The sequence below is a fragment of the Mobula hypostoma genome, chromosome 9 (genome assembly GCF_963921235.1).
Source record: "Mobula hypostoma chromosome 9, sMobHyp1.1, whole genome shotgun sequence".
NCBI classification, from domain to species: domain Eukaryota; kingdom Metazoa; phylum Chordata; class Chondrichthyes; order Myliobatiformes; family Myliobatidae; genus Mobula; species Mobula hypostoma.
Window position 1 is genome coordinate 114,637,155 of NC_086105.1, and position 15,036 is coordinate 114,652,190.

The window sequence follows — 15,036 nt, forward strand, 5'->3', positions numbered from 1 at the left end:
AACGTTCTGTCTTGCTTATACCGCTGGCTTCTAGCTGATAATCAGAGTCATATAAAGTCAGTATGGAAACAGACTTCCTGGCTCAACATTCATGCTGAACAATTTGCCTACCACAGCCAGTCACACTTTCTTGCATTTAACCTACATTCCTCCAAAGCTTTTCTATTCAAGTACTTTGGAAAAGAGTAAACAGTCAATGTTTCTGACTGAGACTCTTCATCAGGACTTGATGAAATCCTGACGAACGGTCTTGGCCTGGAAACGTCTACTGTTAACTCTCTTCCAAAGATGCTGCCTGGCCTGCTGAGTTCCTCCAGAATTTTGTGTGTTTCTTGGATTTCCAGTATCTGTAGATTTTCTCATCTAGAATCTGTGACTTTGTATAAATATCTTTTAAATGGTGGACCTGCCACTACCACTTCCTCTAGCAGTTTGTACCATATATCCACCACCCTCCATGTAAAAAACATGCCCCTCAGGTTCCGTTTAAACCCTTCTCCGCTTGCCTTAGACTTGTGCCTGCTGTTTAGACACCCCAACCCTGCAAAAAAGACTGATCATTCAATGTATCTATGCCTTACATGATTTGATGAACCTCTCTGAGGTCACTCCCCCAGCCTGATATACTCCAGGGAAGATGGCCTCAACCTATCCATTGTCTCCTTATAGCTCAAACTCTCCAGTCCTGGGTAAAATCCTTGTGAATAAATGAGAATGAAACATTCTCATCGCCCTTAGATTAGAAAACATCAGTGACTCTCCTGCAATAGTGGACAACCATCCGCAGATGCTGCGGTTTCTCCCACTATAACCTGGAAGAAATCTTATTTGCCATTGTGAACAATAACTAATAGCAAAACTGTTCTTACTTTGCTCTGAGAGTGGAATTATAGAGCAATCAACTGACATGTTTCAGTGGGGATGTGCTTAATTAAATGCAGACATTACCCTTACAACTCCGCAAAATGACCTTCTACAATCTGGTTGGATGTAACAGCAGCCAGCAGAAATCATTTTAGGACCTAATCTGAAATTGGTTTGATCATTCTCCGAATCATTTCTGCTGTGATTCCTTCCTGCTTCTGAACATATGCACAACTGTGCAAGGTTAAGAGTGGGAAACAGCAAGCTCCAATTCAGTGATGTTCTTATTGTTCTTATCAGCATCGCTACTTGTGACACACCAAGGGCTGGAGGAACTCAGTGGGTCAGATATTGATCCTGATTTCCACCTTCTTCCATCTCTTGTGACTCTGCAATAATTAATTGGCTGCTTTGCATCATTGCTAAGTTTTTACACCACATGCCTTTGTCAATATGAGGTGGACAGTACTACAAATAAGCATGTATGCCCAAGTTGCAACTTTGGAACTAATACACTACCTGCAATACGCAAAGCACCAAGTTCTACTAAGCCTACACTTAATTGAGTTATTTTTGAACAGTAGTGAAACAATGAAAAACTGTAATTTCAAATTAGAAATGCAATGGGGGCCATGACATGGAGTTGCCAGATGGAACACTCACATAAAAGAAAAGGTGGCAGTGAGATTGAAAGTACAATTATTTTCCTCTGGTTTAATACCAACCTGCATGAAATCTGACTGGCATAACATTATTTCATTAGTGCTTGGAACCAAGGTAACAGCAAGACAGTTTCTAATATATAAATAACTCAGAGCTTTTTAGTTTCTATGCACACAGGTAAAACAATGTGTGGATTTCAAAGTTGACACTTATTGATGTTGTAGTTGCATTGGACACATGTTAATTTTCATTTTAATACTAAATTCTTGTAAATTGCTTCTCTTCATCATTTGAAACGCAAATAAAAATGAAGCATCACACATACAAAACGGTGGGGGATCTCTGCAAGTCAGGCAGCATTTACGGAGGGTCTCGGACCAAAACAACTGTTTATTCCCCTCCAAAGATGCTCCCTGACCTGTTGAGTTCCTCCAGCATTTAGTGCGTATTGCTCAAGATTTCCGGTATCTGCAGAATCTCTTGTGTTGGAAATGAATACTGGCAAAAGGAAAAATGTTCTTGTCAAATGGCCTCAGGGCTCTCCATTTGCTTCTTGAAGACATATACATGATATTGCTAAGATTTAAAGACTGGCAGTATAATCTGTGAATATTAACTGCTTGCCTGCTGTGACTGGCCTATTCTTCTCAATAACCTTAAGGGCAAATGTATGGTTGGAGCAGATTTCACCCTCTTGCCTTGACTTTTGTGGCCGAACTCTGAGTGCAGTCCTTGTGACCACAAGAGCATCAAAACAATATTACACTTCAAAGTCTCTAAAGTAATGATGAAAAGATAAAGAACTCTGTGATCTGGTTTCTTTCCTCAGATTTAAGGAATTATATGCAGCACTCAAGGGGAAAAATCTCCCTCAGCAATTAATCCCTTAAAAGGACGGAACAGAATAAATGTGATTATAAGATCAGAATTTCTTTTTTAAAGTTCAAGTTTAATTGTCATTCAACCACACATAAATACCCATGAATACAGCCGAACGACACAGTGTTCCTCCACTGTTTTCAAAAATTTTCTCCATCAGTTAGTGTCCGGATTCTTCTTCACTGTTCTATATCTGAGCAGGGACTGTTCAGGATCAGGTTCAATTAAAATAGTTTAATTCTTGCATTATAGATTCCTAAAACAACTGAATATGCCGCAGAATATCAGGTAAAACCTTAAAGATACTCACTATCTCTGCAATGACAGGACTTGGTCTCACAAATGTTGAGAATTTAATTTCACAAGCTGCTGAGAAATTTAACCAATTCCTCCGCAAATTTGTTCTGTTAGTGCCAATCTAATATTAAATGTAAGCTGGGAAAGTGTGTGTAATTTACAAACTTGTATATTTCTGCCCTTCTCACAGAGTGATGGAACACTCCCAGGCATGACATCAATGTCAACATGATCACGTGCCTGGATGCTCACTTTGTTAACGCTTGATGTTAAAAGTACAACGGAAGTCACTGAGAGGAAGGATATCAGGGAGTAAGAAAAGACACAACTTCAAAAAGCCTACCTTTGAAGATCATTTTCTTACCTCCCTGTAACGTGTATTCTGTTACTGCCCTGCTGTGTGCACCAAGACCAGCACTGTTATATGCTGCCACTTGAATTTCGTATTGGGTCCAAATTATGAGGTCTTTAAGTAGGCAGTTGGTCACCTCAGGGCTCGTGATGTTCTTCACCTGGTAGCCACCTGGAAGACCCGCAAGTCGATATCTGCAAAAGCAAAAAAAAAGATTGGCATCATGGGAACTGATGTGGAAATACATTCATTTCATCTATACTAAACTACAAATGATAATAGGTAAGCTACAAATGATAATAGTGTACTATGCCATCGGTTTGCAGCAGTTCTGGAAGGGCAACACCAGAGGCAGTATGGTGTGATTGGGGACTTGCCCCTCCCATCAGAGCTGCCCTCCAATGTTTGCTCGGTGGTGCCCTCAGGTGTTTGCTCAGTGGAAGAACAAGCTGGACCAGGACAACATCCAATGCATCATCACTCTACGGGACGTGCCATTTAGGCACTAGGACTATATATTTTTTGTGACTGTATATTTTCTGCTATCATAACCATCTATGCTGTATGCTGTTGGTAATATGTTTTGCATCTTGGCCTCGGAGGAACACTGTTTTGTTTGGCTATATTCATGTACAGTTGAATGATGATTAAACTTAAACTTGAACTTTAATGCACTGGCATCAGATGTCACAAACACTGCTCCTTGTCCAATATCCATGGCTACTTGATTCATTTCTGTTGCAATCATTAAAACAAAACACAAAAGACAATAGTAATAGTTGAAAACAACAGTATTCTGAGATAATCTTGTAGTACTTCAAAAAAGATACAAAAGTTAGACCTGGATTTTTATGTAACTTTTAAATAGCTTAAACTCATGAATATGACACCCAACTATTTACAACACTTTGTATCAAAATGCACCCTACAGTTTTGATTCATGCCATTTATTGTAAAAAGCTTAAGAATCAGAATGAATGATAACCACACAATTAATGGTTTTGAAACTCTTGGTCATTCTGAAATATTCAATATGTTTAATGATTATAACATATGAAGCATAAGATCATAAGGCCGTAAGACATAGGAAGCAGAATTAGGCCATTTGGCCCATCAACCTGAAAAACCACATGCCCAAGTTTAAATGGTTTATTTATGAACAATTTCCCTTGCTTTTCCCAACAGTTTGCTTCCGGGCACGTATATATGCTCCGATGCTGAACTCCTCGTGAAGGAAGGAAAGCTGGGATTACCAATCAGTGAGGGAATTCTCAAAGGGGAGCTGGTACTGACCTGCTTTCCTATTCATTCAATTAAGGGGAAAAGGCACAAGTGATTAAGATATCAGTTAATTTAAAATTTTTGAACTTGCACGACTGTCTTAAATGGAAGTCTTTGCAGGCAGTGTGGAAGAGCTAAAAATCTGCCTTGGTCATTCAAGTTGTGGGAGTAAAAAGAAAGTTTAGAAAATAGGAAGGAACAGATAGGGAGATAGATACAGTTCTCAGCAGCTGTGAGCATGATTCCCAGATGCTACTTTGCCTGCAATGTTTCAGGGTTAAGGACTCCTCAAACTTAAAGAAGCTGCAGTGGGAGGGGAGAGATCCAGTTGTTGTGGTTCCCATGGGATCCAGTGACAAAAATGGACAAAGAAGGAGATTCTGCAGAGAAATATGAGCATTCAGCATCCAACTTAAACAAAAACAAAAGTAATAATTTCATTATGTCCAAGCCATCTTCAATCTTGCATAAAATTAGTAAGAACAGGAGATAAATTCAAAGACTAGTGAGTGGAAGAGAGGGGTTTCAATTTATGAGACAGTGGCACAGTACTGCACACAGGAGGAGATGTCCTGCTAAGGCATAGTCCACAAATCACATTAGGACTATTGCCATTATACATCAGATAACTAGTTCTGAAGGTATATATAGGGTGGTGTGATGGGATGTGGCAAAGGGAACTTCAGACAATTAAAGAGAAAGGAGAAGCAGTTGTCCAAGATAGTTAAATGGGTAATGCTAACAGGCCGGGAAGGAACAAAGCACTTTTATTTAATCTCATAAAATGTGAAAGCAGGGAAATTTTAGGCATAGCACTGACTGGAGCTACTCAAATGACTATATAGCTGTAGTTGAGCTCATTGTGGTTGGAGCACTTTTGGGAGATCTCAAAGCTTCAAATGGATAACCATTCATTGAAGCACATGAGGATTCATTTATAGTCAATGTTATAAAAATAAGGTTCTCAGTCAGCCTTGGGTGTGCCACTGCAGCCATTTCATCAGGGTTCTAACAGCTACTCTTCCTCTTAGCAAACAGAACACAGAACAGTACAGCACAGGAACAAACCCACAATGTCGTGCTGAACTATTTAAGCTGATAATATCTAATTCCTTTTCTTGCACCTGGTTCATATCACCCCCCCCCCAATTCCCTGCTCATTAATCTATCTGTCCAGGAGCCTCTTAAATGTCTCTACTGTATCTGCCTCAACCACCACCCCTGGCAGCATATCCAGGCTGTTCTCTGTGTAAAGTTTGCCCTGCACATCTCCTTTGAACTCTGCACCCCCCCACCCCCGAGCCATAAACGTATGCCCTCTGGTATCAGACATTTTGATCGAGGGAAGAATGTATCTACTGGCCCAAATCCTAACCCTATCTAAGCCTCTCATAATTTTATAAACTTCTGTCATACCTCTCTTCAGCCAACTGTCCAATCTTTCCTTTTATATACATACACTCTAATTTAGGCAGCATCCTGGTAAACCTCTTCTGTACCCCTCCTTAGTGAGGGCACACTGTTTCTATAATGGATTAACCAGAACTGAATATAATACTCCAACTGCAGCCTGACCAGAGTTTTATGGAGCTGCAGTATGACTTCCTCACTCCTCGACTGAGTGCCTTGATTAATAAAAACAATCGTGCCACAAGCCTTCTTTATCACCATATTTACTTGTGTAGCCGCTTTCAGGGAACTATGGACTTGGACCCCAAGATCCCTCTGTTAATCAGGGTTGTTAAGGGTCCTGTAAGTTATTAACTACTAAGCTGGACCAAATGGTTACAAAGAATTCCATAAAAAGTAACTCCTGTGGGTATAACAATATAATGATATATGAATACAAAAGGAGACTATGCTTCATTGTTGAAGAAGCAAGATATATAATGTAAATAAACAATGCCTTTAATAAGCTTTGATGTCTCACATTCCAGCTGCCAGTCCTCTTTCACTAGAAGAAAATTGTAGAAACAGAAACATCAGAATCAATGATCCATGAGTCATATCCATTTCTTTACTTCCAAAGATGTCCTATTATTATGCTGTTCTATTTTCAAAATAACCATGTATTCAGATACTAAAGTCAGCAGGAAAGTCCAAGTAACGGATTCATGATGAAATCACCCCTGATGAGCATAAAGAAAATTGCCCTTTTACCTTGTGTGCCTTAGAACCCAACCATCTCCAGTTAACTCTTCAGCGCAAGGATTCTAATTCTTATGTTGAAAAGGAAACCAAGAGCTGAGATAATGATGCAAAGAGTATCCATGTAAGTTCCTGAGGTTTAATAGGGTGCACTTTAAGGGAGCAGAATGCGGCCATCATGCTTCACCATGGTATTTAATCAAAAAGAGAAGCAAGTGTGTCTTTACGTAAAATTTTATTGGTGCTATTTCACTTTTAGAATTGACCATGGCATCCAATCAATTGAATCAGTTGACTTCAATAAGCTCTAAGTATCTACTTGATCAATTACTTCAAGGCTGATTAATGGAAGGTGCTGCTTGTCATGAGTGGATTAACCCCTGTCTGTGGATGGAGCACATAAGTAGCAGGTGAAAAGCAGCCAGGCAGATGTAAATACACACAGGCATTTCAAGCAGAGGGCCATCGTAGTGGATTAAGATCAAATTTAGCAGAATTAGACAAAAAGTGCTATCTCGATGTGGTTGGCATTCTCTTTGTATTCCACGTCACATGTTTCACATCTGCTTTGAGGTTTAGAAATAGAAATATGGTAATAACAACTTCTTTAACTTGTGTTCGCCATTGGCCGTGGAAAACAAAGATATCAAAAAAAAAAGAAACATTGACCTTCCCTCTGATGGATTACATAAAGGTGGTAATTGTAGAAACGAAGGTGGATTGGTGGGCTGTGAACCATCTGTCTGTCTGTCTAGGTACCATATCCGATGCGGACATTGGTGACCATGGTTTTCCATATAGATCAATCCCTCGTTCTTTGGATGACTTTCATTTCCTCGATGTGTGGCCACCTGGCTATGCTTTTGATGTACATAAACCGAGGTCTTCCTCTAGGTTTACTCCCCTCTATCTTTCCAGAGAGTATGAGTTTTTCTAGTTCATCTTTCCGCATGATGCATCCCAGGAATCTGAGTTGTCTTTCTCTTATTGTTGGTATGAGTGATCGAACTGCTTGGGCTCTTCTGAGAACTTCTTCATTTGATGTGTGTGTGGTCCATGATAATTTTAACATTCTCCTGTAGAACCATAATTCAGCTGATTCTAGTCTCTTTTCCATTATTGGAGAAATGGTCCAGCATTCACTTCCATAAGTCAGGATAGAATAAATGTAGCACTGCAGTATTCTGTTTTTAGTGTGCGTGCTCATCTTTCTGTCAGTTAATATGGTCTTCATTTTTTGGAAAGCTTCTTTTGCCATTGCTATTCTGTATTTGATATCTGTGTCGCACCTGCAATCACTTGTTATTATGCTGCCAAGATATCTGAATCTGTTGACTTTTGTTGAATTTGTGAACCATAAGGCTTTGAATTCCATGAGAATCTGCAAGCTACATGACTGTGCCTGACAAAACTCTTCTTTTACACAGCTTGGCATTAGGTTGTACTACATGGTACTAGAAATGGTCTGGCAAGTGTGGCTTGGGGCAGGGGCAGGTTGTTTTCTGGAAAAGGTGTACCTGAAAAGTGGGAGGCCTTCAAAAATGAAATTTTGAGAGTACGAAGCTTGTATGTACCTGTCAGAATAAAAGGTAAAGATAACAAGTGTAGGGAACCTTGGTTTTCAAGAGCTCTTGAGGCCCTGGTTAAGAGAAAAAACGAAGTGCATAGCAAGTGTAGGCAAGGAGGATCAAATGAGGTTCTTATGGAGTACTGGAAATGCAAGAAAACACTTAAGAAAGAAATCAAGAAGGCTATAAGAAGACATGAAGTTGCTGTAGCAGACAAGGTAAAGGAGAATCCTAACGGATTCTACAGGTATATTAAGAACAGAAGGATTGCAAGGGACAAAATTAGTCTTCTGGAAGACCAGAATGGTGATCCATGTGTGGAGCCAAAGCAGATGGGGAGATTTTAAATGCATTCTTTACATCTGTACTTAATCAGAGCCTACAGAAGTGAAGCAAAATGGCATCAACATCGTAGACCTTGTACAGATTACAGAGGAGAAGGTGTTTGCTACCCTGAGGCAAATCCTGATATAGATAAATGCCCAGGGCCTGCAAAATGTTCCCTTGGACCTGACTGGAGGCAAGTGCAGAAATTGCTGGGGCCCTAGCTGAGATACTTAAAATATCCTTAGCGACAGGAGAGGTACCAGAGGATTGAAGGATAGCCAATACTGTCCTGCTGTTTAAAAAATGCTCTAAGCAGAAACCAGGGAATTATAGGCCAATGAGCCTGGCATCAGTAGTGCGAAAATTATTGGAAGGTTTTCTAAGGGACCAGATATACAAGTATTTGGATAGGCATGGACTGATTGATGATAGTCAGCGTGGCTTGGTGCATGGTAGGTCATGTCTAATCAATCTTATACAGTTTTTTAAGGAAGTTACCGGGAAAGTGGATGTTGCCTACATGGACTTTAGTAACGTATTTGACAAGGTCCCATATGGGAGGCTGGTCAGGAAGGTTCACCTACTTGGCATTCAGGATGAGGTAGTAAACTGGATTAGACATTGTTTTTGTGGGAGAAGCCAGTGAATGGTAGTAGATGTTGCCTCTCTGACTGGAGGCCTCTGACTCTGGTGTACCACAGGGATCAGCGCTGGATCTTTTGTTATTTGTCATCTATATCAATGATCTGGATGATAATGTGGTGAACTGGATCCACAAATCCACAAATTTGTGGATGACACCAAGGTTAGGGGTGTAGCAACAATCGGGAAGACTATCATGGCTTGCAGAGCGATCTGCATCGGCTGGAAAAATTAGCAGAAAAATGGCAGATTGAATTTAATGCAGACAAGAGTGAGGTTTTGCACTTTAGTAGGACCAACCAGGGTAGGTCTTAAACAGTGAACGGTAGGGCACTGAGGAGTGTGGTAGAACACAGGGATCTGGGAATACAGGTCCATAACTTGTTGAAAGTGGTGTCACAGGTAGACAGGATTGTAAAGAAAGCTTTTGGCATATTGGCCTTCATAAATCAATGTACTGATTACAGGAGATGGGATGTTACGTTGAAGTTGTATAAGGCATTGGTGAGGCCTAATTTGGAATATTGTATGCAGTTTTGGTCATCTATCTACAGGAAAGATGTAAACAAGGTTGAAAGAGTGCAGAGAAAGTTTACAAAGATGTTGCCGGTTCTGGAGGATCTGAGTGATAAGGAAAGACTGAATAAGTTAGGACTGTATTCTTTAGAATGTAGAAGATTGAGAGATATGATTGAGGTGTATAAAATTTACTTTACTTTATTGTCGCCAAACAATTGATACCAGAGCATACAATCATCACAGCAATATTTGATTCTGCGCTTCGCGCTCCCTAGAGTACAAATCGATAGTAAACAGTAAAAATTTAGATTATAAATCGTAAATAGAAAATAGAAAAGGGAAGGTAAGGTAGTGCGAAAAAACCGAGAGGCAGGTCCGGATATTTGGAGGGTACGGCCCAGATCCGGATTTTGAGGGGCATAGATAGGGTAAGCGCAAGCAGGCTTTTTCTACTGAGGTTGGGTGGGCTACAACCAGAGGTCATGGGTTAAAGATGAAAGTTGAAAAGTTTAAGGGGAACATGAGGAGAAACACCTTCGCCTAGAGGGCCATGAGAGTGCGGAATAAGCTGCCAGCACGTGGTCTGTGCTAGCTCGATCTCAACGTTTAAGAGAGGTTTGGACAGTTGCATGGATAGTAGGGATATGGAGAGCTGTGGGCCAGGTGCAGATCATTGGAGTAGGCAGTTTAAATGGTTTTGGCATTGACTAGATGGGCTGAATAGCCTGTTTCTGTGCTGTACTTCTCTATGACATGCAAGTACAAAGGTACTGCTGGTGCCATCTTCCTCTCTGATTGTCCTCTTTCTTCTGATGTTCATCCTCGTCTTCTGTTTCCTCACTGACCTCTCTTCATTTCTGCTCTCTTCTTTGGATGCACTTGACCACAAGTCCTCGTTGTCTGTTTGCCAAGTTGTGCCTTTTGTTACAAGTAACAGCTGGTAAGGTGGGCAGCGAAAACACATTTTAAAGTGGTTAACAGCAGTCACAACTGAACTCCGTCAACTGCCATATTTTTTCATTGTAGTGTCCCTCATAGTGACTAGAGAGGACACAAGAATGAAAATCCAGGGAGAGCCTTTCACCCCAGTTTTAATCAATAGGTAGCTATGATTGCCCCTTAATAAATAAATTATACACAGCTGTAGAATACTCAAGGAAGTATTGACCTGGGGAAGCTCCTCCCTTGATCTGAACACTGAGTGAACAGAAGCCCTTGCAACACATGAAGAGCTCTGAGATCTGAAAGGGAGCTCAAGTTGCAACATGCAAGTAGTCTATGGCAGCCTGACTCTGGGAGAGTCTCCATTGCTGGCAGCTCATGGCATTACTCCATTTTAGCAGCTCGACTAAAGATATAATAAATTATTTTGCTTAGAGTATGGTGAATTAACAACCTACCCAATATTGTAGAGAGCAGCAAACTGTGTGCAAGGGCAAAGCATCGAAACAGCAACTTAAGAATAAGGCATAGGGTGCAGAAGGTTCTGATGATAGCTACCTTGATAATCGGTAGCCTCTGTAAATACTGCTCTTTATGGAGATCCAGCCTGAAAAATGCAACACTAAAGAATTTGGCATTGATGAGAGCTGCCTCCCTGGGGTCTCTGTGCAAGTCTGCCACACCCCCAATGCCAGTGCTCCAGTTCCAGTTTCTGGCAACGGTGGTATCAGCTCATCCCTCTGCAATTGGACCTTGGACTTTCTGACTAACAGGCCCCAATCAGTTAAGTTAGACAACCTCTCCTCCTCCACTCTCACCCTGAAAACTGGCATACCTCAAGGCATGTGTGCTGAGCCCTCTTCTCAGCGAGTCAGCGAGTTGTTTGTTATGTCTCCCCTCTCACTGTGAAACAGGGACACCTCTTTTTCCCTTATTGGGGGGGAGAGATAGAGAGAGATAGAGAGATAGAGAGATAGAGATAGAGAGAGATAGAGAGATAGAGATAGAGAGAGAGAGAGAGAGAGAGAGAGAGAGAGAGAGATAGAGAGAGAGAGATAGAGAGAGAGAGAGAGAGAGAGAGAGAGAGAGAGAGAGAGAGAGAGAGAGAAGGTGGTATGTTGAATTATCAGGTAAATGAGTAGTCTTTGGGGTACTGCAAGGCTGTCTCTTTACTGACGCTTCGCAGCACACTTGAGAGCTTGGTAGAGGGCACTGATGCTTTTTTGCTGGTGAGGGGTGGCATTGCCTTGCTCCTGCTTGTGCGTGGGAGGGGGGAGCTGGGGGGGCTTTAGGGTTCTGTCATTCATTCTTTGATTGAGAATGTGAAAAGCTGGAACTGCTGAGCTGATAGTGTTATGAAGGTGAGGTTGGTCTGTGAATGAAGGACAGTCACATTATGGAATAATATGAGTTAAGTTCACATTGCAATGTTGTAAAACAGCACTGCAAAACTACTGACGTCTTTTGATGCCCATTCAGTACTTAATACACCTCACACAATTGAGCAGAACCACTCTGAGCAATATCCAGCTAAATTTCTGCAATGACTAAAAACACCTGGGATAATTCCAAAACGGAAAAAATATCACATTTCAATCACTGATAAAAATATTATGCCAGCGAACTCCTGGGTGGCATTTTCATTCTGTCAGCCCAAGCTTAATTTAAACTTGGATCCCAGAGGTGCCAGAATACTATATTAATCTGCAGTACAAAAACCCCTTTAGAATTGTATTAAAAATCATGTGTAGTAAGAAATCCAACTGCAACTCAAAAACAAAACCTGTGTAAAGTGTTGATTTTCCACAAAAATAACATCAGTTGCACTGAAGTGCGATTTCTAATGCTATTCTTAACCTGGACTCTGAAATTTTATCAGAACTTTGGTTTCCAAATTAAATCACATCAGGTCATAGAGTCATAGAGCATTAAAACAGAGAATAGGGGGCCCATCTATTCCATGCCGAGCTATTATTTTGCCTAGGCCCATCGACCTGTACCTGTACCATACCCCTCCCATCCATGTGCTTATCTAAACTTATAGATGTCTTTTTCCACCTATTATTTTTGTTCAGGAAAATAATATCACAGTGTATGATCACAGTGTAAATTTTTAATGTTTTGCAAATTACATTTCTATATCTTTCCTCCAAATTTCTCTGTTAGCAATTTTCTGATGTGAATTCCACTTATTTTAATTCAAAGTTTTATGTGTAGGGAGACATTAATATTTCACTTTGTACCTGAGAATGTAACCTTTGAGGACGCCGTTGACCTCTTGCTCTGGAGGAGGCTGCCACTGCACCATTATGGATTGATTTGTTCGACCACTGGCCATAATGTTCTGTGGAGGAGCACTAGGTGGTTCTTCTGGTAATAGCAGCCTGTAATCAAGTGCATTACATGAGGAATTAAAATACAGATACATTGTTCACAAAATTTATGAAATAGAAGGCTAAAAATACTTTTGATATTTTACATAAATAATCATCTTCAGAAGCAGGAGTACTGCAGTGTAAGAAGAAATATAATAGCTGCCCATGCCTCTGATTTTTAATAGTGAGGGGCAATATTGCCTTCCAGGGTGTTTCTGAACATAGCTTTGTTTTTAATTCTTCAAGAATTTCTTAAAAATTTTGGATTTGGTGTTGAAAATGTTTAAACAGAAGTCATATTGTTGAGCAATATTTATGACAGGTTAAAAGAAAATCTATTTGTACCTGTACAGGGGTGTCCAGGTTACAAAAGACCTGCCCTATGAAATCGAACTTCATGCAAATTCTTCTAAACTTCCCTGTCAGGTAGAGTACTTGAATCCCTTCATTAGGAAACACCAATAGAGCTCACCTAGAGAAAAGGCCAGTGCCTTCTCCAAGCTCTGCTTCAGTTTTTGAAGAATTGAATTGAATTCAATTGACTTTATTACTTATATCCTTCACATACATGAGGAGTAAAAATCTTTACGTTACGCCTCTGTCTAAATGTGCTATGTGCAATTTATAGTAATTTGTAATAAATAGTATGTACAACAGGACAGCCAATATAACATAGAAATACAACTGAATCAGCATGAATTAATCAGTCTGATGGCTTGGTGGAAGAAGCTGTCCCGGAGACTGTTAGTCCTGGCTTTTATGCTGCGGTACTGATTCTCAGCTTGTAGCAACTGGAACAGTTTGTGGTTGGGGTGACTTGGGTTCCCAATGATCCTTTGGGCCCTTTCTACACACCTGTCTTTGTAAAGGTCCTGCATAGTGGGAAGTTCACATCTACAGATGCACTGGGCTGTCCGCACCACTCTCTGTAGAGTCCTGTGATTGAGGGAAGTACAGTTCCCATACCAGGCAGTGATGCAGCCAGTCAGGATGCTCTAAGCCGTCTCTCATCAGCACACACTTTCTTTTATTAAATGAAAATAAAATGCTCAGCTTTCTTGCTTGTTAGCAGATCAGATTCCCCACTCCATCCTCAACAAATCCCTCACCATCACCCCACTCCTGGCTACATCTAGGCAAAGATTTATCACAGTTCACTTGCTGGTAAGAACTCCTATTGCCAACATTGACCATTCCTATTGCACTCTTTGTAAGTCAGTTCCCAAGGACTGCTGAGGCTAAAGGTTTCACACTACAATTCTGGGGGAAATCATTTACTTCTGATTTACGGAAATTTCAGTTTACAGACATTTCGGAGAACAGAATCCTTATACAACCCAGATTCCTGCTATATTCAGAGAAGGCCACGTGAGTGTAAACAGCTGTTGCTTGTCTTGTATGCATGAACTTACCAAGACTGGAAAAACAGCCAAAGGCATTTATTTTGTATTGATAAAAAATGATATTATTGGTTTCGCTGCATTGCATAATTAATGACATCATTAATTGGACTGGGTCTCGTGCTGCACAATAATTAATATTGACTTACAACTATGCAAAGAATGGAAAGATATGGCATTGTGTAAGCAGAAGGGGTTAGTTGTTTTAGGCATTTATTTATTAGTTCAGCACAACATCATGGGTTCTGTGCCGTACTCCCACATCCCAAAGATGAAGCCTTTGTACGTTAATGCTGGCTGGTGCATTAATTACACCAAGTGCAGTGAATGGTAGAAGAATATGGGTGGAGTTCATGGAGATGAGAGATCTGATCCTTGAGGCATCCTCTGTGTTAAAGAAAATGAGAAAATATGAGTTAACCATGTAAATTATTTTGAATCTCTGCTGAGTGAATGGATTGCCAAAGCTATTCTTCTAATCTCCTCATTGCTCACGGTGATAGATTTAAGTGAGGGTGATGTAAAGAGGAGAATCTTCAACCTTCACAATTAAGCACATTAAGGTGCAAAATGTCAATGTCTTACAACGCGCATAACTAAACAGGCCAACAAGTAGTCAAAAACAACATGTTTGTTCTGCATAAGCAAGTGATATATCATCTGGCATATTGTTCGAAAAGGGAGGAAAGAATTCTGTCAAATACTTAATTAAAATTCATTTGGCCTGCATACATGTAGCTTAATGTCTCTGTTAGCTGTTTGATGAATACAAAAGGGAC

At 40.4% G+C, this 15,036-nt stretch overlaps 1 protein-coding gene across 2 annotated transcripts in view; it reads right to left on the reverse strand.

The window, feature by feature from the left end:
- sdk1a (sidekick cell adhesion molecule 1a) overlaps positions 1 to 15,036 on the reverse strand; it is a 779,580-nt gene that overhangs the window by 192,373 nt on the left and 572,171 nt on the right. For both annotated transcript variants that reach the window (XM_063058961.1, XM_063058960.1), the window contains exons 16-17: positions 12,726 to 12,866; positions 3,068 to 3,249 (exon numbers count right to left, since the gene is read on the reverse strand). In XM_063058961.1, the coding sequence (XP_062915031.1) occupies positions 3,068 to 3,249; positions 12,726 to 12,866 (323 nt within the window). The remainder of the gene's footprint in view (positions 1 to 3,067; positions 3,250 to 12,725; positions 12,867 to 15,036) is intronic.